At 35.8% G+C, this 25,397-nt stretch overlaps 1 protein-coding gene across 1 annotated transcript in view; it reads right to left on the bottom strand.

The window, feature by feature from the left end:
• The window catches only part of PTPRQ (protein tyrosine phosphatase receptor type Q), a 100,727-nt gene extending 76,405 nt beyond the window's left edge, over window positions 1-24,322 (bottom strand). The window contains exons 1-18 of the mRNA XM_053463664.1: window positions 24,243-24,322; window positions 21,854-21,991; window positions 21,341-21,482; window positions 20,913-21,164; window positions 20,083-20,300; window positions 18,761-18,950; window positions 17,409-17,693; window positions 17,010-17,294; window positions 15,554-15,823; window positions 14,737-15,003; window positions 14,007-14,137; window positions 13,128-13,257; window positions 12,753-12,903; window positions 12,195-12,301; window positions 10,917-11,014; window positions 5,279-5,441; window positions 4,286-4,546; window positions 29-189 (exon numbers count right to left, since the gene is read on the bottom strand). Coding sequence (XP_053319639.1) covers window positions 29-189; window positions 4,286-4,546; window positions 5,279-5,441; window positions 10,917-11,014; window positions 12,195-12,301; window positions 12,753-12,903; window positions 13,128-13,257; window positions 14,007-14,137; window positions 14,737-15,003; window positions 15,554-15,823; window positions 17,010-17,294; window positions 17,409-17,693; window positions 18,761-18,950; window positions 20,083-20,300; window positions 20,913-21,164; window positions 21,341-21,482; window positions 21,854-21,991; window positions 24,243-24,317 — 3,324 coding nt within the window. The 5' untranslated portion in view covers window positions 24,318-24,322. The remainder of the gene's footprint in view (window positions 1-28; window positions 190-4,285; window positions 4,547-5,278; window positions 5,442-10,916; window positions 11,015-12,194; window positions 12,302-12,752; window positions 12,904-13,127; window positions 13,258-14,006; window positions 14,138-14,736; window positions 15,004-15,553; window positions 15,824-17,009; window positions 17,295-17,408; window positions 17,694-18,760; window positions 18,951-20,082; window positions 20,301-20,912; window positions 21,165-21,340; window positions 21,483-21,853; window positions 21,992-24,242) is intronic.
• Between the last annotated feature and the right edge of the window lie 1,075 nt (window positions 24,323-25,397).

Genomic DNA, 25,397 nt, shown 5'->3' with positions numbered 1-25,397 from the left:
CATCCTCGCACAATAATGAAAAACATACCTGATACTCCCCACCTCCAAGATCTCTGACGGTAACAAAGCCATGCGGAGGAAAAAGATCCACTCGATATCTTTCAACCAGTCCGTATGGTTTCTCCCAGCACAATGAAAAGGACTCTGATGATATATTGAAGGCTCGAACTTCTAATGGTTTTTCAGGTTCTTTTGGGAAGAAAATAAAGCATTTTGAAGCAATCACACTATTTGGTACATGCTTTAAGCTTACTTTCCTTATTCCAACCCTGTTTTTACAACAAAAAAAAAATAGATATTTACAAGCTGTTATTCTACAATTGACTTGTGCATGGATAAATGACTCTGCGTGGTCTGCAGAACACAGGTATTATTTCACTCCCAGTATTTAAAAAATGCGCAGACAGACAAAAATTGCAAGATAATACAGGAAGACAGTATCTTTAGCATGTGGGGAGTTTCGCATATATCTAGAGGAAAAAAAAATCTAATTTCATAACCGCTTAGAAAAGAAACTATGTCTTTTTTTCTGTCAAAAAGAAAAAATAAACAATTTAAAAAGGGATAAAGATAGCGTATCTTGACATTTTCTAGAGAACTAAATATTGGCACTAGAAAACATATTTGGGTTTTTTGGGTAATAGGATGTTTTAAATATCAACATTTGACATAGCAATTTAACCAATTTAAGCTTCTGATCTGCTATACTTCTGGATGATACATACGCTGGCGGATAAGCTTGTCAGACTTTGAAGCGCAGAAAAGTGATGGGAGCGACAGGGGAGTGCGGAAATAAGTGCAATTAAAGCGATTAGGAGACATTGAACCAAGTTTGGAAAGGATAAAATGTTCAAGATGTCCCTGGACGGAAAATATATAAAAAAAAGGCAAATTAGCTGCAGAGGAGAAGAAATAGTCAGAAAAGCAGGTGAATACAGAAAACGCTGTAAAAAGATCTCAGAAGATGCACAGTGACTTGGGAAAATGAATAAGTAGGGAGACTGTGTACTAATGGGAAGGGAGATAGTAAACCTAATGGTGAACGCATCACCCATAAGCTGCGTAATCACCCATAAGTACGTTCAATAATATTTAAAACAAACTGCTATCAACTGTGTAGCAATACGATCGGTAATATATGGTACATAACCAATATTTCACAAATATATTATATGTATAAAATATACATGAGAGATTAGTACAAATATGGCATGGAATTCCATCTCTAAATCAAAAGTACTTAGTTTAAATCCATATGACTCTTTTCATCAGTGCATTGAAGGATAAGGACCTAAGACACAACAGTCTCTATGACCTGGCTACATTAGAACAAATGTACCAGATTGGTATGGACTGTATTGTGGAAGACCACCTTTTTTCCTGCAGTTGGGTTATATATGAAAAAAACACAGAATGAATTGAAATGAACCATTGAACCTACTTTTATTATGTGTTTTGGCATTTTTGGAACTCATCAGCGTGTAGGATGTTAGTATTTGGTGTGCACAGAAAACTTATGTTGTCTTTTCCTGTATATGCGCACTGAATGCTTGTGCCTGATATTGTTTTAAAATAATTTTGACGCAGTCTCTCTCTCTCTCTAATAAAAGTGTCATTGTCCTTGCAGTCATTGCAGGTGTAGAGCAACTAAATAATACCCAAACCCAGCCTTGCAGGTAAAAAAAACCCACAAGAAACACACCATTGAAGGTATAAACCAAATAAACAATGCAAGCAAACATAGATCACAGGTCTCACAGAGCAAAGGCCACCCCTGGCACCCAGATTGAATGCATCGGATTTGCCTCAGTACCCAGAATGCACACATGAGGACTTGCACCAGCTCCCAGATTGCACCCACAGCACTTGCCCCAGCACCAAGATTACACAGATTTGGGACTTGCCCAGACTGCATGCACAGGATGTTACCTCTTTAACGTTCACCTTTCTCTTTATCTCTCCCTTTTCTCCATATCTCTCCCCTTTTTCTTTATCTCCCCCTTCTCTTTTATCACCCTTGTCATTATCTCTTCTCTTTAAATTTCCTTTCTATCTCTCCCTTTTTCTTTATGTCTTTTTTTGTGCTCCTTATCACTCCACCTTTTCTCTCTCCCCTATCTTTCTTATTACCTCCCCCATTTTCCCTTTCTCTCCCCTTTCTGTTCATCTCTCCTCCTCTTTATCTCTCCATTTTCTTACTCTCCTTCTTCATACTATGTATATCTTCCCATTCTCTCCACCTCTTACCTTTCTGATGTCCTGTGGTGGGAGCACAAGGTCTGTTCTTACAGGCCTCTGTTTTTAGTGAGTGGCATCACTTCTGAGTGCCGGGATATGATATCATATCCCGGCACTCAGCAGCAATCACCGGCAGCATAGCAAGGGAGCAGTGAAACAGAGGCCTCGCTCTCCCTTTATTTTAGGCCCATTAGAGGGAGATCTATGATCTCCCAAACCAACCCTGCTCTTCCAGAAAGGGGCAGTCCAGGCTACCAGCTGAAAGGGAACATTGATCAAAATGACAAGTCAGCAACAAGTGAAACTGTTATGTGACAGCTCTGCCTGGACCATGCAGTTAAGACCTTTGACCATATGTTAGCTTCCATAATTCGTCTTGTACCTGGCCAAATTATATGTCTGCTTTATTATATCTTTGTAAATTGGGTTTATATCTAATTTCACTGTTTCATGGTGTGTTAACATAAGGGAACACAAAATATGATAAATAATGATTTAAGCAAGTGTTTTATCCTTTTAAATTTGTAATAGTATTCTTAAACCCTAAAATTAAAACACATAGAGAACAGTAAATTGAATGCAGTCTAGAGTTGAAGTGTGGTTTGGTCCAAGATTCCAGAAAAGTTTGCGAAATCAGATGCTTTTTATTACTCAGAAACAGTATCAAAAACATAAAGGAAATAAATAATAACAGGTATCTGTCTGTCGTTTAATCTGTCCTTAATATTGGCATCCAGCAAAATCTCAGATTACAATCTAGTGTGTTAACGCCACAAAGATAAATAATGAGTGTGTTGTCATCACATAAACACTAAAAAGATACAGTGACACATGCTTAACTACTGATTAGATTTTTGGGACTAATTAGTTTTAATTGTTTGCAAGGATAACATTGGATCAAAGTATTTTGGCATTGCTGTAACAATGACTCACCAAACTACAAAAAAAGTCTAGTAAAACAGCTTAAGGCAATATTTTGATCTCACTCTTTCTTTATTTCCAAATCTAGAAATGATGGGAAATGTGTTTAAAGGAAAACTACACAAAATACAGTATATTCTATTTAAAATAGCATTTGGAACATATGCATTTTATAGAATTAAAATCTTTTGAAACTGTGGAATGTGGGGAGCGTTTTTTTAAGGGTTTTAGGTAACCCGTAGAGAAATAATTAATGGAGGGATTTAGACAATTGACTTTATTTAAATGTTATATTAATAATGTCAGCTTCATAGATGATGTGTTTGGTCTCTTCTGTTTATCATACACAAATGCCCTAAGTCATCTCAACCAAACTAAGTTAATAAATTAGGTGTATTGTGCATAAAACCAATGCAACCCAATAGAAACTAAATACATTGTTGTACAGTAGTGCTATTTTGCACTATACACTTTGAATGTGTGCCATACATCATTTACTTACTTAATTGGGGGGGGGGGTATATAGCCAGTGCCTGTTTATAAGACATATGGATGTATAGAAACATAGAAATTGAGGGCCGGAATGAATCATTTGTACAATATTTTTTTCCTTGCTTTCTACACTCAAACCTTAATCAGTCCTTTGATAACCTTAGATTCAGGATAGTCATATACCTGTTTCATGCATATTTAAATTCCCTCTATCACATCTGCCGGGAGGCTGTTTAATTTATCCACCACCCTCTCGGTAAATGTTGAGCTGGTGCTTCAGATACAGAGTATCAGTTGACATTATATGAGCAGCAAATAAGAACTAAGTTCATTTTCTCTTCTTAATGTGACTTAGCATAGGTCAAAATGGCATACTGACCAAAGTTATCTTCTGACATAAGCATTTAAGACCAATGCCACTGGTGAGGCCATAGATTGTCGGCAAGCGTATAGTCTTGTCTAAGGATCTTACAAAGTAATGTATTTTAGGATCAATTGATCTTCTGCAGTATCATAGTATTTGTGTCAGGGTGAAGTATTTTTTGTAATTTCATGTGTGGTGGTTCTGTTTATCAGATATTCTTATGAGTGCATATAAATGGTAATATTACAATTTACACAAGTATGCGCATACCTACTACAAGCAGAACTGATGCAAGAGCCCCCTCAGTATCCTCTTTAATCCGCTGAACTGTGACATTATAAATACCGCCAGGGGTTAAATGCGACACGGTGTACTCTGTTGCGGCATCAGTAACATTGTACTCTCTGACCAACGTATGGTTTGAAAGCACGATTCTATAACGCGTAAAATGGCTTGTAACTGGATTCCACTCTAAAGTTGCTGAAGAGGTGTTCTTGGCCTTCACATTAAGACCACAAATTCCAGGAGGCCCTATAATGAAAGACATAATGAAAGACATAACAACAAACACGAAAACATATTATTTTAAATTCGGAAGGCTTATCTGTTAATTTATATCATAATTTATAATGTATAATAATCATTGTGGCCTAATTCAAACAATTCTGCCAAGAAGAGTGGCTCAAATGTCCTCCCAGGCGAGGTAAAAGACTCTTTGCCAGTTATCGCAAACATTTCATTGTAGTTGTTGCCAACAAAGGGGGGGACAACCAGTTTTTAGGTTTAGGGGGGCAATTACTTTTTTTACATGGATGATATAGGTTTTGATGATCCTGTTACCGTCCATAATCAAAATGATAATTTAAAAGCTGCATTTTGTGTTTACTCATGTTGTCTTTCTCTTAATTAAAACTAATTGGATAATCTGAAACATTCAAATATGCAAAAATAAAAAAAATAGGGAAGGGGCAAATATTTTTTTCACAGTGCTGGATTTGTAGACTAATAAATCCACTTATTACATTACTAGTTTTCTGCACAGCTGACTGGATCTGCATTGCAATATATTAACGAAAGCTCATTTAAGGAGGGCCCTCATCACTTTTGTCCAGATTCTTAAGTGATGGACTACCTGCTACCTCCTTTTTACCCACTGTACCGTGCTACAGAACACGACAATACTACACAAATCAATAAATAATAATGTATCATTAGTAGTCATTACACATGTAGTCATTTTATTGATCTATTGAGTGCACTTACTTGTAGTAATTACTTTCTCAATAGGGGAACTTGCGTCTGTCCCTCTGAGTGTCCTAACTTGAAATCTGTAGACTGTTCCAGGAGAGAGGTTTTTCACTACTGATTCATTACCAGTGATCACTAGCCTGTGGGTGGCTTTGTCATTGATTGCTTGGTAGGTCAACTATTTCAAAGACGTTGAAAAGAAAATATTGTCAGGAAATTGAAATAAAACAGTACTGACATGCCCATACTATCAGGCACGGTTTGGCATTAATAACAATGTGACACTTTGGCATTTAGACAAAATATGCATCGTAAGCAGTGGTGGAGAAAACCAAAGACGCAGTGATAAACCAGAAATATAGTATGCGGCGTGTCTCAGCCTAGGCTTTTGGAGTTATGTCAGTCCAAGGCTAGCAATCATAGAATTTGAAGCCCAATCTGGGCCCATCTAGGCTTCCCACTTTTTGCGATACCGTGACGTAGACCTTAATTAGCTCTTGGTCTTGTCTTACATTAAGGATAGCTTTATGCCTATACCGTGCCTGTTTAAATTCCCTCTCTGTATTGGCACCTACCACTTCTGATGGGAGGCTGTTCCATTTATCTGCCACCCTCTTGGTAAACTAAAACTTCCTTCTAGTTACATTTGCTAAATACATTTATAACAGATCAGATACATGGTTCATGTTCTTTAACAATCTCAAATAGTTATTTATGAGCGCTGCGTAAATTGTTGGCGCTATATAAATAAATTATAAGAATCATAATAATAGTAATGACAACAGACACAGAAAAACAAATTAGTTAATAGGTAATAATAAACTGTGAAAATACCCTCCCATTTCCACTTTCAATTAAATCTTAGTGACATTCCATACAATTTCTGGTTTATATTAACAAGCTGTAGAAATATGCTGCCACTGATTTATAATAGACACAATGCATATGTTACATCCTTTCTTTTTCTGAAATATGCAATGTTTGAAATGTCCACATAAACTATAATAAAAGTAATGTTTCATCCTTTACCTTTCTATTATGCAAAACAAATCAAGCTTAGCAGATCTGGCAGCGTATTCTCGTCTCTGAAGAGTTAGTTACGTAAAACAACACATAAACTTTAAAGAGCTTTCTTAGTTTCTATGGCGCATCCTCAGTGCCTGCTTTTGAATCATAAGACAATTAAGGGTCCCTTTTGAAAAGTATGATTAAGTCAAAATTTGACTTTGACTAATTATTTCTGGCACTTCAGATGTCCCAAAAATGGGTGCGTTTAGTTATAAAAGGGTTACAGTTGGCACAGAAGGTAGAACATTATCTTTAAATGCAAGCATGCAAATAGGCATTAGAAATACGTGTTGCTCTTTCTTTGAAACATAGATTTGGATGGCAGATAAGAACCATTCCGCTGATCTAGTCTGACCATTTTGTTTTCTCTAGAGACTTAGACCTTAATCAATCACTGATCTTGTCTTAGATTGAGGATCGCTTTATGCCTATCCCATGCCTGTTTAAACCCCGCACTGCATTAGCCTCTACCACTTCCGAGAGGCTGTTCCATTTATCTACCATCCTCTTGGTAAAGAAAAAGTAGCTTATTTCTTTGATATGAGCCTTAAATATGAAAAGAAAAGCAATTCTACTGAAGGTTAGGGGGGGTCGCGCTACTGTGCATTCCTTTCCCGGTGAGGTGTGTTTCCTTTTAACCTCCTCCCTAGTTTATTGCAAGAGATAAAGAGCTGTAGGGTGAAAAAGTCAAACGGATTGTTGGTGCTTATCCATCAGCGTTATTGGTGCCCTGTTTCAGAAACCCATCCAGAATGAAATGATTTACACTGTTGGATGATATTTGCATGTTGAAAATTGCATTCCATCCACGAAGCGATCCTATAGCTACAAGGCTGATCTTTACTGTAAGTAAGTAATGGTGTCCAGCCTGAACCTCAAGGGCCATCTATATAGGCCAAATAAAGCACAAAAATACATAAAACAAAGTAAGTAAAAAAGGCAAAACATATTTTAATTGTTGTTTTGTTGTTCCACCTGTTCTACTAAATGTAACTAAATGCAGGTTTAGAAACATTTTTTTCTTCAAAACCATTTCTGGTAAAATAAAAATATTGCCTCATTCATAAAATTTGCAGGGAACGCTTAAGTGTCCCATGACATAAACGCAAGCACTGATAGGGTGTTGCCATAGAATCTGAAAAAGCTTCTTCAGGTTTTCTATGTGATTAACCCTTCAGCAGAAATAATGAAATTACAGAACTGCTATTGTTTTTTTTGCTTAACATGCCATAGAGTGTGAGTAACATTAACAATATTTTAAGTGCCCCTTATTCTTGGCTTTGGTGTTACTTATTGACTAAATCGTAGCAGGAATTAGGTGTGGTGGGGAAAAAAACATTCATACGGCATTCAGTATGGATAAAAAGTGTTTTCAACAATAACATGCTATAAATGACAACATATATTCAATTCCGTTCTTTAAATAGTCTGTTCGTGATAAGTGATAATACGTAAAAACACTAATCAATGTTTCATTTACCGAGTAGATGAGTCATGTACAGATAACATGTAATATTTTAACATTTGAAACCAACCAGATCATGCTTTTTTAACCAATATCTATATTTTGGGCCCACCACTAATGGTAATGACTTTTCCTTGTGAACTATGTGAGGAATTGAGGAAAATAACAGCTTTCATATGGAAAAAATTAAAATAAAGTCAGATGTTTTAGCGTTGGCAGGATCACATGGGTCTTTATAACTGGACAGAATAAATGGCATATATATATTGATACACCTTTCTCACAAGCAATTACTCAGAACACAAATCAGAACTATGAGCATTTTAAATCATCCATCAATTTTGTTTTTAGCCTCGTCTCCTAGGAAACTTAAAAATAATTAACTTAAATTTTATCTGAGAAAAAATGTACATTAAAAGCAAAACATAAAACCAATTTTGACATTTAAATGGGCAATGCATCATGTAATAAACCATTTGATATACTAGATTTTTAACTCAAAACCTCTGAAAGTGACTAATCAATGTTAGAGCTAGAGATGGGTGAACAATTATGCCATTTCTAATATTTGGCTTAAGGTTGAAAAGTTAAAAGTGGAAAATCTTTCTTTTGCATGTTAATCAATATTGCATTACATGCATTCGTCATAAAGTTTCTGCTTATATATTGCTTTGAACGTATTTTCATTACTTTATAAAAGAGAGTTTTCAAAGGGAGTTGACCATGCTCATTTTTCACAAAGATACTATATATTGTGACAGTGTAAACCCCAGGGAGATGCTTAGTGTGGCATTTGGGTACAGGTGCTATCCAGATCATAAATATGGGTCTCTGGGGTGGAGGAATTGGAGAGCAGTATGGGCCAATGCTCCGTTTCCCCATTTTGTGGAAATTCCATGCCGGGTTTCCCCCAACAGTCTTCCTGAGTATCAGGCTCCAGGGGTTTTTAATGCCCAGCACCTGTGCCTGACGCTGGCCCCATAGGAATCCCGGACCAGATCCTGCGGACTTCTTGCCTCCTGGGAAACCCGGCATGGAATTTCCACAAAATGGGGAAACGGAGCATTGGCCTACCCTGCTCTCCAATTGCTCCACCCCAGGGACCCATATTTATGATCTGGATAGCACCTGTACCCAAATGCCACACAGGATATATAGTAATTGTTCACAATGTATTAGCAATGGTATACATATATTCCTCCTGTCAATGGCAGAGCAGTGTTGTCACATACGATAAGGGGGGAATGTGAATACTGGTGTAGTTTTCCAAAACGGAATTTGATGGCGCTATATAAAACAATAAATAATAATAATAATAATAATAATAATAATGTTTGCATTATTTGAGTATTACAGATAATTCTAGCCACAATTACCGAAGCAGGAGTCAGAGTAACTGGGAAGGCGAGATATCCGGATCACTACTGATTCCAGTTCTGTCAATTACTTTCATTTGATCTACGCATTAGACAGAAAATCTGCTAAAACACCATACTGTATAGTGTATGTCATTTCATATGTAATATTCTATACGGGATTTCGTACCATCCCTTTTCAAATGCTATACCTATGAAAGAAAAAGCAACACTACTTCAAAAGTAATTAATTAACTGTACTAATATTATTTCTCCTGTTGTTGTGTGTTTTTGACAGAAAGATGGTAAGTTAGATGGCATGGATGAAGATAAATTTTACATGATTAGTAAAGTGATCTTGGCTGAGTTAGTGGTGTTTGCTAGGCAACCTGGACACTGATGCCTGCTCCATTAATATTTAACCATCAGCACCAATTGTTTAGAAGGAACATTCTTTTCATCTGGCTTAAAATTTCTGTTTATTAAAAGGTTTTAACAGACGCTATGAAATGTAAAGGATTATGAAATTGAAGTCATTTTTCACCAAGCTATGCATTTGATAATATTATTTTATTTCTTTCACAGTTCCTTGTATGCTATAATATGCTATGGGTCATCAACATCATTCCTAAAGTAAGAGCTTCGCCTAGTGGAAGAATTTTGAATGTTGTAACAGGATTGAATGTAAAGATCACCTAATGTATGTTGACTGGAATTATTTGTCATTTGTCTGTGGATTTACGTGGCACAATATCTGAGCTACTGTGAAATCAATGAGTAATTAACTACTCTCTCTCCTTTGGATGTGGAACTACTCCTCCCATGATGTCAGTTGACTATGGAGAGAACTTTAGAATGATGGCTGACCATCACCCGAGTGGTAATTTCACATCAGTTAGAGAGCTTCCTTGTAGTTGCCCTTAGTGTGATAGAGCGTGACCTTGTGACCTCTCAGCCAGCGCTTCTGGACATCAAACACAAAGATTAAGTTACCTATTTACCTCTTAAAGCCCAGTCTGCTATGCAAAGTGCAGTAAATAACTCTGACAGCAAGAAATTGGAAACTTAGAATGAATGTGCTATTCTATACCTAGATCTTTAGTACCAAATATTTATGTTATATTTAAGGTTAGATAGTAAGTAGACTAACAAAAAGTACATTTTCCCTTCACTATTTCGGTCAAATAAAATTAATTTAGAGTTTTTAATTTTTATCCCCAACCTGTTACTGGTGTAGAACAACAGTCCTGAGGAAACTCAAAATGTAATAGGTGATTTATAGGACATCAGCAAAAGGGGATAACATTGATCCTTCGGGTGTAGGCACAAAAAAGGCAAAGCATTACAGAGCCCCAACAGTACTCCAGAAGAATAAGTAAGACACACTTACCCCAAAAAGCCAAGGAAGACTATTATCCAAAAAGGCTATATTCAAACATATATAATAAGCTAACCATACTGGAGTACAAAGCGAAGGCCCCTGCTGCCTGAGCACTGGAGCATGGGGCATACACTGCAGGCCTAATTAAAGAAAAGATATGGTGGGTTGCTGTGCCTAGAATATGTTCATTCCATCAGACCTCAAAGTCTGGTCGGTGCTCCTCAACCATACAGCTAGGTATGCTTACTCATCAGACAAAGAACCAAAGTATGAGTTGTATTCTCAGATACATTAAAATTGCATTTATTTAACATGTAGATGACCAGATATGTGTAGCTATAAATATGTATTAGGAAAGTAATAATATCATAGAAAGTAATGTACCTGGAAATGATGGTACCTTCCCCGTGGAAGCTTCCAAGACACATATACTGAGCGCTCCTCTTGTGCAAAAACTTGTAACTCTGATGGTGGCTCAGGATCTAAAACAAAAGGTATTCAGTCATATGATCATGATTTACAATTGTTAACTGGACATTGCATAGATTGTACATAAAATATATTGCTTATCAGTACTTTACAGTATTACCTTTAAAAAAAAAAAAAAAAACACATACTTTGGAGCCATAGAACAGTTGGGTTTTTCAGGCATGATTTTAAACATAAGACCTTGAGGGCCAACAAACCTTCCAATATTATAGTATTTGCAAAGTGAACTTAAACGTGTGAAAATACAGGATTGTAGATGCTTTATGAGAGTACTCAGTGGCATAAGTGAGTCTAAAGTAGAAAACTGTCTCGCTCCTCATACACATACCTAGGAACTCTCTGGGTGAAGAGCGGTGTTGCGGCCCACTCAACTCCCCAACAACGCTTCCCTATCAACAATAATGTGTGCAACCATTAGGAATAGTATAGTACTTTGGTGTAAGGTGTTATTCCTCACCTGATAATAACTCTGTAGATAAGTTATTTTATTTGGATCAGGCAGTGAGTTTAATCAGGGTGTTGAAATTTTATTTACCAGCACCTGCTTTCCAAAGTAACACTGAATTCCTCAAACACAAATATCTGCAAACCTATAACTAAATTTGATTCTTAAAAACCCCTTCATATTCTTGCAATATTTTACAATCAAAAGAATTATGTTATACCTTCAGTCAGTCTTTTGATATACCGTAATCTAGTAATATATTTATTTAGTTAGCAATGTGATACACGTGTGGCCAGTCCACCTCACATATTTGTTTCTTGCCCTCTTGTGTAATTCACTTCTACCTCCTTCTAGATCGTATGGTCCTCCTTACCTTTTATTCTTGTAATTCTAAATTGTTTTGTGATGTACATGTTATTTCCTGTTTACCCAGTGTACAGTGCTGTGGAATACAATGGAGCTATATAAATCAAGAAATAATAATATCTGCTCCAGGCTCAGTATTTACAAACCGACCACCAGACCCAGCCTGGTTTGTTAACCTAAAGTGACTACATTGTCCATTTTCCATGACACATTTCATAGGTTTCTGATACATCCTACACTGTAGGGATCTCTTTACGTATTCTGGTCAGCAACATCTACAATGTGTCCTGAAAAACAAATATGACTACCTTATAATAAGTGAGGATTTTTTGTCACACTGTATACATAAGCTTTGCACATACCTGTGGAGACATTTACTACAGTAGGTGAACTCTTCTTGGGTCCATAAGTGGTCACAATATTGATTAAATGTTCCACTCCAGGCGAAAGTTCATTAAATCTGTACATTCTATAAAAGTAATCAAAACAAAACTGTTTGGAAAGGAGAACAAGACAGCAAACAAGCCAAACCTTGCATTCTACCACTCCCTAATGGAGAAGAGGAGGGCATCTAATCTATACTATGGTTCACAGACATATTGTGCTGTACTACCCCTGATTAGCATACATTATAATGGCCTTCCTCTCCAATACTCACATTGATTGTAAATACATTTTTTCAATATTATCTAAAAAGAATACATACAGAGATATTATGTTCATAATGTTTGGGTTATTTATAATATTCATTAAAAGCCGAAATGGAAATGCTATCTGGTCTACACTCGGAAATGCTAAACAAATAATATTTTTTTGCATAAGGTCATTTGAGGATAATTTGCAAAATATGCCTTTGGCCAATATCTATCACAATATGAAAATTTTACACTGCAAAACATTATTAAAGCCAAACATCCTACCTTTCTGTGGGAGGTAATACTACAGTTCGATTGATATTCTCAGATTCCAAGAAAATAATGTAGCTGTCAATCTGTCCAAACGCTAGTGACCATCTGACAGTTATTGACCCAGAATCTTTTGTGCAATTCATGTATTCCACTGGACTTGGAACTGTTCTCAGACAAACAAAAACTTATGTTTGGGGGTTGAAAGTATTATCAGCAACATTAGGTACATTGTATAACATAAATGTGTATTTGTATACTTGTAAATGTCTTCAGAAAAAAATGTATAATATTTGTCAGATTGACTATATTATATACATACATATTATATACATATTTTTTTTGTATTTCTTGTTTTCATTTTTGTAATTTAACATGGTGTAAGCTTACCTGTCTGAATGTGTATTGTAACAGGGTGGCTGTCTTTGAATTGTTCCTTTTCTGTACGCACAGAAAAAGAGTAAACCGTGCCAGGCATTAACTGCAGAAACACTGCTTCCTCTTGGGCTACTTTTTGCACCTAAAAAAATGGGTACAAATACATCACCATATACAGAACCATGATAATATTCAATGATTTCAATTAAAAAATGTGTAGCAGGTACCATACGTTCAATAGAATTAGAAACAATGGCTTTTAAATCATGGCTTACTAAATTATAAGAGATAAAAAAGATTTAAAAATATCAACTACAAATAATATCCACAGTTGTTTGTAAAGTGAAACTCATTAGAAATGTTACTTACTTTAAACCATTTATATTCAGAGGATTTTTTTTTTTTATGAACACAAATTTGTTTTAAATAAGAAAATGCATTACAGTGATACTATTATTATCTGTGTCACCATTTTATTAGGATCCTTTAGATTAATGGGTAACCTCAGCAACAGCTAAATCTCCTATGGCAGGACCACATCCTTGGTGAAGTGATCCCTAATTCCAGTCCCAACTGTATGTCCTGTCTCCATTGACTGGAACACAGCTAGAATATAATATCAATGTGAATTCTGTAGGTAAAAGTTTTAGAGGAGTCCCTATTGCGAACCTTGCCTTTTAAGTATATATATATATATATTCTTCTAAAGAACACAGGTATTTCATTTTAAGGAGAGCTGCTGTATCAGGCAATACATTACCATGGGCCACTGGGAATAATAGGAAGGGTCCCATGGCCACAACAAACAACATATAACCGCGTCTACTCAGCACAATTCCAGTCTTTTGTGAAATGTGTGTATAGGTGCAATGGATATAATTTTTCACTTACCATATATGTGCTAGAGCAGTTTTTACATATAATTTCATATTGTTGGAAATTTCCTTCAGCTCTTTCCCAAACTATCTGTATGGAGGTTTCCGTTACCATACCTTCATGCACATGAGATGGGCTGGCAAGACCTATATTTACAGTGAAGAAAACACAATTAGCTTCTTAAAATGGCCTTCTTAGTTTATTTCATCTTATATTTGATTTTTTTATATATTTGGACACGTAATAATATCTGAACTTTTCCATGGAAGCAGGAATTGTACAATTGTTCCTGTAACTGGATAAACTAATCTACAATAAGATGGCAGTGGTGCACCAATCCCTGTTTACAGAATGATGCTGCCAGTCTGTCCCTGGCCGATCACCAGCAATCTGTCTTCCTCTATCAGAGGCCTCCCAGTTGATTGCACACATGCACCAGTTAAGTTTTGCCAGAGGTCCACCTAAAATCTGATGCTTAACGATTGAAGCCCTTAAAGTGGAATGGTAGTGAAAGGCAGTTCTTTAATGCCAAAAGAACACTTAGTCTTCTTAGGGAGTAGTAAGTTGATAAAACAATCAGTTAAATTATTATACTATTCCACATAACTCTGCAAATGTTAAGATTCCAGTAGCATACTGTGCATGCACATCCCACATAACAGCAACCTTCTACATATTGTTTCTCTTGTGATTTCAAACAAAATAAGTACATTGTATTTAAAGGCATGGTTTCCATGGTACTTACAGGTTTTGACTGCAGATAATTCATATGGAATGCTCAGCATGTTTTTACTTTGTGTGTGAATGCTGAATTCATAATCCGTGCCTGGGATCAATTTATCAATTGTGTATTTACCATCAGCCTTCAGTGGAAATGACATGCTTCTGTTAACATCACTTCTGCATATAATCTTCACACCATCATATACACCTAAATCAGGCATTTGAACAAACAAGACTACTGTATGTGTATTCAGTTCAAACGGAATCACTAAAGTTACGGGCCTAGGTCCTGGAAAAAGAGGAATAAAAGTTTTAATGAAAACATATAGATTATTTTTCTGCAACCATATCAGTGTACTTGCCGTGTATCTCACTTGATAATATATGTATAAACACCTTAACTCCCTTTCTCCCACCAAATTCTACCTCAACTTTCCTAGTCCCTCTCCTGCTTTCAGAATGTTCAGAAATATTATTATTTAATTGACTAGTGTGGCTGGTCCATCGCAAAGAGTGGAACTCTTGTGTAGTACACTCTACCTCTTTCTAGATTGTAAGCTCTTTAAGCAAGGGCCCCCTCGCATGTTGTTGCTGTAAGTCAAATTGTTATGCACTACTTGTTATGTCCTGTTTACCACTGTACAGCGGTGCTGAATATGATAGCACTATATAAACCAATAAATAGTAATAATACATAATGAAAAGCCATTGCACCTTTAAACAGCAGATGTTTGGTTTAAAAGCTCCCTAAGTGAAACCAAAGTTAAAGTACGTATTAAAAAAAAAATGAAATGTAAACATTTGTATATAATAAAATAATGAGATAATATGAATCATACTTAGAGTCTGCTGAATGGTTTTCATTTCACTCATATTCCCATTTTGCACTGCAGACATTCCTATTTCATAAGTCATTCCAGGCTCTAGTGAGCCAATTTTCATCTTTTTTGTATTATTTGAAAAATATACAACAGTTTCTGCAGGATCCTTGAGAGCTTTTACTTGAATGCAGAACTGGTCAGCTTGTGGTAGAGGTTCCCAGTGGAGAATCAAATAATCTACTTCCACTTCTGCAGGGTCGATCCACATACCTTGAGGAGGACTAACTCCTAATTAAAGAATGTAAGACTAATATTAAATAAAATACGGTAAATATAATACCTGATTTATATAGACAGTGTATTAGTTTTCAATATCTTAAACTAAAAGATTACACTCAGAGTCAGAACGTTTGCATTAGATCATAAGCTGGTTTGGGCAGGGCCCTCCTTACCTCTTGTTTCTGCAAGTTGAATTGTTATGTGATGCACTACTTATGTTCTATTTACCCATTGTACAGTGCTGCAGAATATGATGACATTATATAAAACTATAAATAATGAAAGTACTTTAAATAGAACCTCAGATGAATAACAACACATGACACCGTGTCATGATTTAGTCAACAAAAATAAAGCCAAAATGGAGAAGCCATGTGCGAAAAACTAAGTACACCCTTACAGCTTTCATAGGATTTAAGATGCTAAGTAGCAAACAGGTGTGACCACCTCTATAAAAGCCGCTGCTTTAGCAGTTTGCTGGTTTTCAGCATTAAGATGATCTTGGAGAAGCAACTGTTGCTGCCCATCATTCTGGAAAGGGTTATAAGGCCATTTCCAAACAATTTAAAGTCCATCATTCTACAGTTAGAAAGCGTATTCAAAAGAGGAAAACATTCAAGACAGTTTACCAATGTTTACAGGAGTGGATGTCCCAGCTAATTCACCCCAATGTCAGACCATGCAATGCTCACATAAATAAAAAAAAACAGAGTAACATCTCAGACTCTATAGGCCTCAGTTAGTTTGTTAAATGTTAATAGAATTCAATAAGAGTATACTTTCTTTTTATATAGATATAGATATATTTTCTAGGTTTTTAAATGTGGCTTCATTAAACTACAGTCTTCTTCTGACCTATATTTTAAATGGTAATGCTTGTAACATTATAAAATGTTTGCAATACAGGGAACCAATCCGAAAAAGCCAAATGAGTTAATAATGATGTAGTAGTTATCAAAAACAAATTAGTGGCACTGTGGCAGACAGCAACAGTTAACTGACTGGGTTTGTTAATTGATTCAAATTATAAGTATTAGTAGTATAATACCAAATATATGTTTCTATCAGAAGACAGAATATCTTTGAAAAATGGTATACATATGACTTTAGTTATATTTTTCCACATAAATAAGCTAATTCATGATGTAAATACGTGTAACAAGTGCTGTATTTAATGCATAAAAACAAATATTACCTGTTATTAATGGAGAGAGGGTTTTCCCAAAACTCAGTTTTCCGCCCTCAGTCATAGTTTGCAACACAATATTGTATTCATGATAGGGTTTCACATTTGTAATTGTTAAAGAAGTAATATTCTGAGGCTCTAGGAAAGTTACAAATGTGTTCTCTTCAACATCCCAAAGTGTCAATAGGTATCCACAAAAAGATTTACCAAATGGATCTCCTGGTGGCTCCCATTCTAAAACTATGCTTGTTGATGATATAGAGTTAGCACGCAGGTTTATAGGAGGTGAAGGACCTAGAAACAGACAGCGAAGCATTCATGTTATCGTCATACTGAAAGAACATAGTATAAATATTACAGGCTTTTCTTTAAAATACATTATTAATATAATATAAAAGGTTAACATACGTGTTTTTTTCGAAAGAACTGGACTTAGATTAAGCTGTGTCCCAAGTTTATTCTTCATACAAAAAATAAAACTGTATTTGTGGCCTGGAAATAGACTGTGGATTGATTTTTCAGTCATATTTGGAGACACATTTTCAAATTGTGGATCTGTCCCACTGGAAAAATATTTAATGAGAGGGTAATAACCTAACTTAGACCAGTTAGGGGCATTATTCCACTTCAAGATAACTTCCGTTTCTGTTGTATCTTCCAGGGCAAACGTAACATTTTCTGAAATTAGTGGTACTGCAATGAAGAAGAAAAACATTTGTTGTAAACATAAACTAATTCTCATTCTGAATTTCTCCCCTTGCCATGACACTTTTAGCAAATCTAAACAAATATATTTCAATTCATTAAAAATAAATTTGAGGACTTTTAACATGTTTAACATGTCTATAACATGCAGCTGTTCTCAAAAATAGAGCAATTTAAACAAATCTTTGTATTAATAGAATATATTAATATATTAATATATATATTTTTTTTTAAGCCCTGAGGTCAGTGGCTCTGTAACAAAGAAAAACAAAAAAAGTGGCTAGTGCCAGCATGGCATAAGGCTGCGACGGACACCAGGTCCCCTTCTTAATTTTCTTCGAGGGTCGCACTCCACAAAGGATATGCGGCCCTTCCTTTTCTCCTCAAATCTGTGTTTATTGAAAATAAGTATTCAAAATACAAAAAAACACATGTGCTCTGTGAAAAAAAATCAGTGCAATCATGTGGGAAAAAAACTATATTAATACTATATAATAAATAGTTTATTTGCCAATTTTAACTTAAATGTATACATTTTTTGGTTTCATCCATCCAAATCTCTGTCCCACTGAAAGCTCTTGTGTTTGGTAGATTTTCTCTAAAGACAAGATCCATATTGAGGCATGAGTAGTATGTTTTCTACCACGGAATGAGATAAGAACTATTTGGTCCATTTCTCCTGGTGTAAAGATTTAGACCTTAATCTTTTGTTAAATTCAAGATATTTGTTTTCTTATGCAAAGCAGGGTTAAATTCCCTAAATGCATTAAATTCTAGCATTCTGTTGGGAGGGTGTTCCAGTTATCTACCTCCTTAAATTACATCTAAGCCTCTGACCTACTAATTTTAGATGATGGCCCCTTCTTCTATCTATTTCTCCTAATTTAAAATAAATTTCACTCCTGTACCTTGTTAAATCCCTTTATGTGTTTATATCACAGAAATACAGACACATAGACAGGCTGCACTCATACATGAAGCCTTGCAGATAAAATAATGCATACGGATGGTTGGGATAATAACTACTATAGTATATACAAATAAATTCATATTACACTCATATTCACAAATGTATGGCAAGTCCATTTGGCAAAAAAATGCAGTATAAAAATAATTTGGTCCGGTGGCATTTTGTTGTAAAGCATAGCAGTCAGTTTCATTTTGTGATAATGTTGATAACAAGTGCACTTCAGCCTTGTCTAGATTATAAAATGATCCATCTGTCCACAAAAGCTCTCCTTCAACCTGTAAAATAAATGTAGATTTTCAAATATAATTTGTGCAAGAATTAACGTATCGTGTGTACATACTTTAAAAGGCAAAACCATCTTTAATAGTAACACTTTTTTCATTTATATTGTTAGGCTATGATTTTCTTTGAAATCTTTTAACGATCTAGAATTATCACAAATACAGATCCAATATAATTCAACAAAAGTCTTATCTACCTAAAATCTTTAAAATTAGCTGTTAGCCCGTTATATTCTATTTAAATTACTAAGTCATTAGCAGACAGGAAGGGGTGGATAGATATGTACATTTCAAAAGTTCAATGTTACTGTGTTTTTCATTCAAGGGGGAGATAATTGAACTATAACTGATCCCACACGTAAATATTACAATAGAAAATTGTATGCAATCTGGCATTTGTAAATTCACACTATAATATATATATATATCTATCATATATATTTATTGTATCTCTGTAAGTGAGACACTCAGCTGGCTCATGCAGCACAGTCTGAAGACAGACTGCCCACAAGGTGACAGTGTGAATGAGAGTGTTTGTTTGTTAGTGTATGGTGTCAGAGCAGGGGATAGGCATCAACATTGCTCATGGTGGACATTTACTGGGGTCTGTCATGAACAATTTAATGATCGTCTATGGACATTCAAAAACATTGCCATGGACACTGGTATCCTTGTACGGACACTTTGCTTATCCTTGTCTCGGAGGCAGTCTGTGTTACTGTATGGTGTTAGATTGGGTATGTGTTAGCATAAAGTGTAAGAGTGTATGCTGTAGCACATGGTATAATAATAATAATAATAATAATAATAATAATGGTATTAGAGGGTTTGTGTTAGCTTTTACATGCTGTCCCAGCTATTGCACTGGTTCATATTTTCTTGTAGTTCTAATTATATTGTAAGCAAACCCTTGCTATTTTTGTTATTTACAACTAGATTTTACTTACTTTGCAGAAGCAAAACTTAGAGAACATTGTACTTAAGTACAAAACACCAAACCACACTATACTATCAAATACTGTGTTGTATCTAATGAAAATGAAAATAAGTTTCAAAACAGAAGCACAAAGTAGCTCACAAAAATGTAATTCTGAGTAAAGAGCATAGTAAAAGGATTGTAACATACCCTTCTGTCAGCCAGCCCACTCCACAGTAATATTATTTCATTTATATTACGAAGATAGGACGATAAGAAGTGATGCTCCTCGCCACTATGTATGTTTACAAGATGGGCTCCTGTATATAACATCTCACAGCTGCGTCCAGCATTTTCCCAATCCTTACTGTCAACAACAATTCTATAACAACTGTTCTTAAATGACAACCAGCCATCAGAACAGAGCCCTGTATAAAAAAAGTTACTTTATGTCACTTGCCTTCTTAACATGTCATCATTTTGAGGAAGGAAATGAATACTGGGACAATAACAAAATAAATAATGTTATATCTTCAATTTATACAACAAACACATAATAACAGATAAAAAAGACTAGATGTAGAAACACCACTCACATTTAGTAACCACCTAAAAAATGTTAAATGATCCAAAAAATATCATTATTCAAAGTTATATTTGACACTCTTCTATGTTTGTACTCCATAGAACTCCAAAGAACATTGAAGGTCTAACATTCCCTATGGAGGTTTATGCCAGAGCCAATTTCCACACAAAATACCTTAATGTCCTATACTTTACCTAATAATGCATATATATATATATATATATATATATATATATATATATATATATATATTATAATACAGATAGCAAAAGCAAGCACATATACATGCCTTTTATATTTATACATATAAAAGGCATGTCACCCAGGGAACTGTCGGTTATGCTGGACGTAACTTAAGGCGAAAACTGAGTTTAGAGACAAAGTAAACATTGAGGAAGAAATAGCCACATTAAGAAAATGTTGCGATATTTTGTTTGGTGGAAACATTACATACCTGTTTCAACTGGAACATCGATACTTTGGGAGACATTTATATTGCCCAAACGTTGCTTGAAGAAAAAAACAAAATTGTACATGTTTCCAGGAATCAAATTATCCCATTCATAAAATTCATCATTCAGTGACATTGAATGTGTGGCCTTATTTAATATTATAGTCACATAAAAATCACCACGTAGCATGTTCCAGTTAAAAGACACAGATGTGCTTGTTATGAGCGTGGTAATATCAGAGAGATTGATTGTATCTGAGGGGAGATATACAATATTGTTAGTGTATTGTACAATAAAGCAATGAATGCATATCATTGGTTGAAATTAATTACATGGACACCTTGTGTAATAATTATCTATATCACCCGTAAGTATTTTACCAAATGTTTAAATTAAGTCAGAACTTGAATTTTAGTGAATATATACTTACTTGTTATCAGAGATTTGACAGCTAAGATGTTGCCATCTTTCATTGACTTAATTGTAAGATTGTAAACATGCCTTTCATCAGAGACATCCAATAGTATAGAAGAATTATAAACCTGATGACTAGGTGTTTTTTTCAATGAATTCTACAAATTACAAAAGAAGAATATAACTCACAGTTGAGTATAACAATATTAACCATCTGACAATCAGGAATCCATAAATTTACGAGTTCAAATTATAAATGTAATTTAGCATTTTACTACATAACTGTGAAATGGATTTTCTCAAACATTGTACAGAAGACTACTTGAATAATCACATAAATATGCATATATCACGAGCAATTCAAAGGAAATAACTCCAAAATGTTGAAGAGAATATATGAGATAGCTTTCATCTAAAATACTTCTCTCCTGAGAATTTATTATAAAAATGGTATGTATGTGAACAGATAATTAGTATGATTCTGTCACAGAAATATACATGCAACAGGAGTCCACTGTGGCCCACTTACCTGTTTATTTCCATCGTGATTGCTTTCAAATGTCACAAAATAATAGTCAGGACTTTGCCCTTCAGGAAATGTGTCCCACTCAACATGAATCGTTGTCCTTTCTGTGCCCCGTTCATCACATTCTAAATTCTGTACAATCTTATAAAAAAAAATGCTTAAATAAATAAAATTAGATATTTCTGATTTTTACTTTCCAGGGATTGGTTCATTTAATAGTAGGATAGACACAAAGCAACCATTACTAATATTAATTTAATTAACAGAATATGAATAAAACCCAGACTCCCTATGTTGTTATGTGTGATTTTAAGTTATTACATTGGTTGGACCAGTGCTAAATTAAAATAAAAAGGTATGTGTGCTTTAGTGATATCTCGGATAAATTAAAAACATATACAACTGCTCAGCAGCGTACTTACCTAATGCTAAATATGCTGCTGAAAGGTTGTATTTTATTATTATTATTTATTTTTCATATAGCCCCATCATATTCCCTAGCGCTGTACAATGGGTAGACAGGACTTAATAAGTAGTATATAACATAACAATTTGATTTACAGGAACAGGTGACGAGGGCCCTGCTCAAAGGAGCTTACAATCTAGAGGGATACAGTGGGGCAAAAAAGTATTTAGTCAGCCACCAATTGTGAAAGTTCTCCCACTTAAAAAGATGAGAGAGGCCTGTAATTTTCACCATAGGTACACTTCAACTATGAGAGACAGAATGGGGGGAAAGAATACAGGAAATCACATTGTAGGATTTCTAATGAATTAATTGGTAAATACCTCGGTAAAATAAGTATTTCGTCACCTACAAACAAACAAGATATCTGGCTCTCACAGACCTGTAACATCTTCTTTAAGAGTCTCCTCTGTCCTCCACTCGTTACCTGTATTAATGGCACCTGTTTGAACTTGTTATCAGTATAAAAGACACCTGTCCACAACCTCAAACAGTCACACTCCGAACCCCACTATGGCCAAGACCAAAGAGCTGTCGAAGGACACCAGAAACAAAATTGTAGACCTGCACCAGGCTGGGAAGACTGAATCTGCAATAGGCAAGCAGCTTGGTGTGAAGAAATCAACTGTGGGAGCAATTATTCGAAAATGGAAGACATACAGGACCACTGAAAATCTCCCTCGATCTCACCCCATGGTGTCAAAACGATCACAAGAACGGTAAGCAAAAATCCCAGAACCACACGGGGGACCTAGTGAATGACCTGCAGAGAGCTGGGGCCAAAGTAACAAAGGCTACCATCAGTAACACACTACGCCGCCAGCTACTCAAATCATGCAGCGCCAGACGTGTCCCCCTGCTTAAGCCAGTACATGTCCGGGCCCGTCTGAAGTTTGCTAGAGAGCATTTGGATGATCCAGAAGAGGATTGGGTGAATGTCATATGGTCAGATGAAACCAAGGTAGAACTTTTTGGTAGAAACTCAACTCGTCGTCTTTGGAGGAGAAAGAATGCTGAGTTGCATCCAAAGAACACCATACCTACGGTGAAGCATGGGGGTGGAAACATCATGCTTTGGGGCTGTTTTTCTGCAAAGGGACCAGGACGACTGATCCGTGTAAAGGAATGAATGAATGGGGCCATGTATCGCGAGATTTTGAGTGAAAACCTCCTTCCATCAGCAAGGGCATTGAAGATGAAACATGGCTGGGTCTTTCAGCATGACAATGATCCTAAACACAACGCCCGGGCAACGAAGGAGTGGCTTCGTAAGAAGCATTTCAAGGTCCTGGAGTGGCCTACCCAGTCTTCAGATCTCAACCCCATAGAAAACCTTTGGAGGGAGTTGAAAGTCCGTGTTGCCCAGCGACAGCCCCAAAACATCACTGCTCTAGAGGAGATCTGGTGCAAAATGGTCCAAAATACCAGCAACAGTGTGTGAAAATCTTGTGAAGACTTACAGAAAAGGTTTGACCTCTGTCATTGCCAACAAAGGGTATATAACAAAGTATTGATATGAACTTTTGTTATTGACCAAATACTTATTTTCCACCATAATTTGCAAATAAATTCTTTAAAAATCAGACAATGTGATTTATGGACTTTGTTGTCTCATTCTGTCTCTCATAGTTGAAGTGTACCTATGGTGAAAATTACAGGCCTCTCTCATCTTTGTAAGTGGGAGAACTTGCACAATTGGTGGCTGACTAAATACTTTTTTGCCCCACTGTATGTTTTTGGTTTATCAGAGATATCACTAGGACGCACATATCACCTTTTTTATCCTTGATGTGAACTGGTGACTGTCGGCCTCCGTGATATCAACATAGGAATATGCCAGCAAAACCAGGCAATTCTGGAGGAGAATATATAAAAAAACGAAATAGCAAAATAAAAATGAATGTACAAAGTCTCAAATGCTCATACCTGAAAAATACTCTTCAAAAGTAGCAGATGGAAAATTAAATTGTCCACCATGGAAATATATGATAATATAAGCATTTTTGGAAATGTTCTCACACCTTAAATAAAGGAAACACATGTTAATAATATGACTATGACATTTACAGTAGGAGGCTGTGGAATAATGAGCCCTAACACGTCAGACAAAATGACCTTAAAATGAAATTAAATATTAATTATTTACAAAGTACTTTAATTGCATTATTTGTTTATGAGGCTGCCTGAGACACTAGAAATAGTGTAAGGCCTAAGGAAAAAAATAGGATATAAAACATATACGGCACAGTTAAGGCGACATGCCTCACTTATTATTGTTTGCACAGAATATAGAGCTATGCGTGTTCCATACATACGTGACATACATGCACAACAAGCAGGAAGCTTCCATTCCTCATTACCTACTCACCGTCCAATCAGCTGCTCCCTCTGCACTGCTTGCTGCTCCGCACGTGTTATACTGGGGCAGATATAACAGGCCTGGCCTTGGCCTCAGACCCTCAGCCTCTCCGGCATGTGCTGTGCAGGGACCCTCCTTGCGTCTTATGACTGAATGGAAAAAGTTTCTTTCACACTCAGTCAGTTTGTCGTCTATCCCCCAATTTGTTCTGGCCATTCTTGCCCTTTGCATTTTGTTAAAGTGAGAGGGGGGGTCTCCATGGTGACAGGCAGGCAGCCTTGGTCAAATCAAGGCTGGGAGAATGTGGGAGTCATGGTATATCTGACATGAGGAGGAGGAAAATAATAAAAAAGAGACAGAATGAAGCACAAATAAAAAAACAAGCGCTAATTACTTGAAGGGGAAAGTAAACCACAGAGCAGCAAGGACTGCACATTCTTTTAATCAGCTGCTTGTAAAGCGAATGACATCACAGAAAAAACACTTAAAAAAACTGGGTACATTAGTATATAATATAATTGTATTATAACACAATGGTCAGATATGTACTTGCTTAGTGTGGTAGGAGTTTTTAAAGAGAGCGTTCACATAGAGTTAGACCCATAGCTGTTAATTACACTGTGAATCATATTTCATTTGCGTAATTTTATTTAGCACTCTACTTTAAAATTATTCAAATTATATTCCAGATCGGACAGAAAGTTTGTCCAAGGCCGGCCCAA

This window comes from Spea bombifrons, chromosome 4 (assembly GCF_027358695.1).
Source record: "Spea bombifrons isolate aSpeBom1 chromosome 4, aSpeBom1.2.pri, whole genome shotgun sequence".
NCBI lineage: Eukaryota > Metazoa > Chordata > Amphibia > Anura > Pelobatidae > Spea > Spea bombifrons.
Note: the sequence above shows the minus strand (reverse complement) of the source record. Positions and strands in the feature narration are given on the sequence as shown.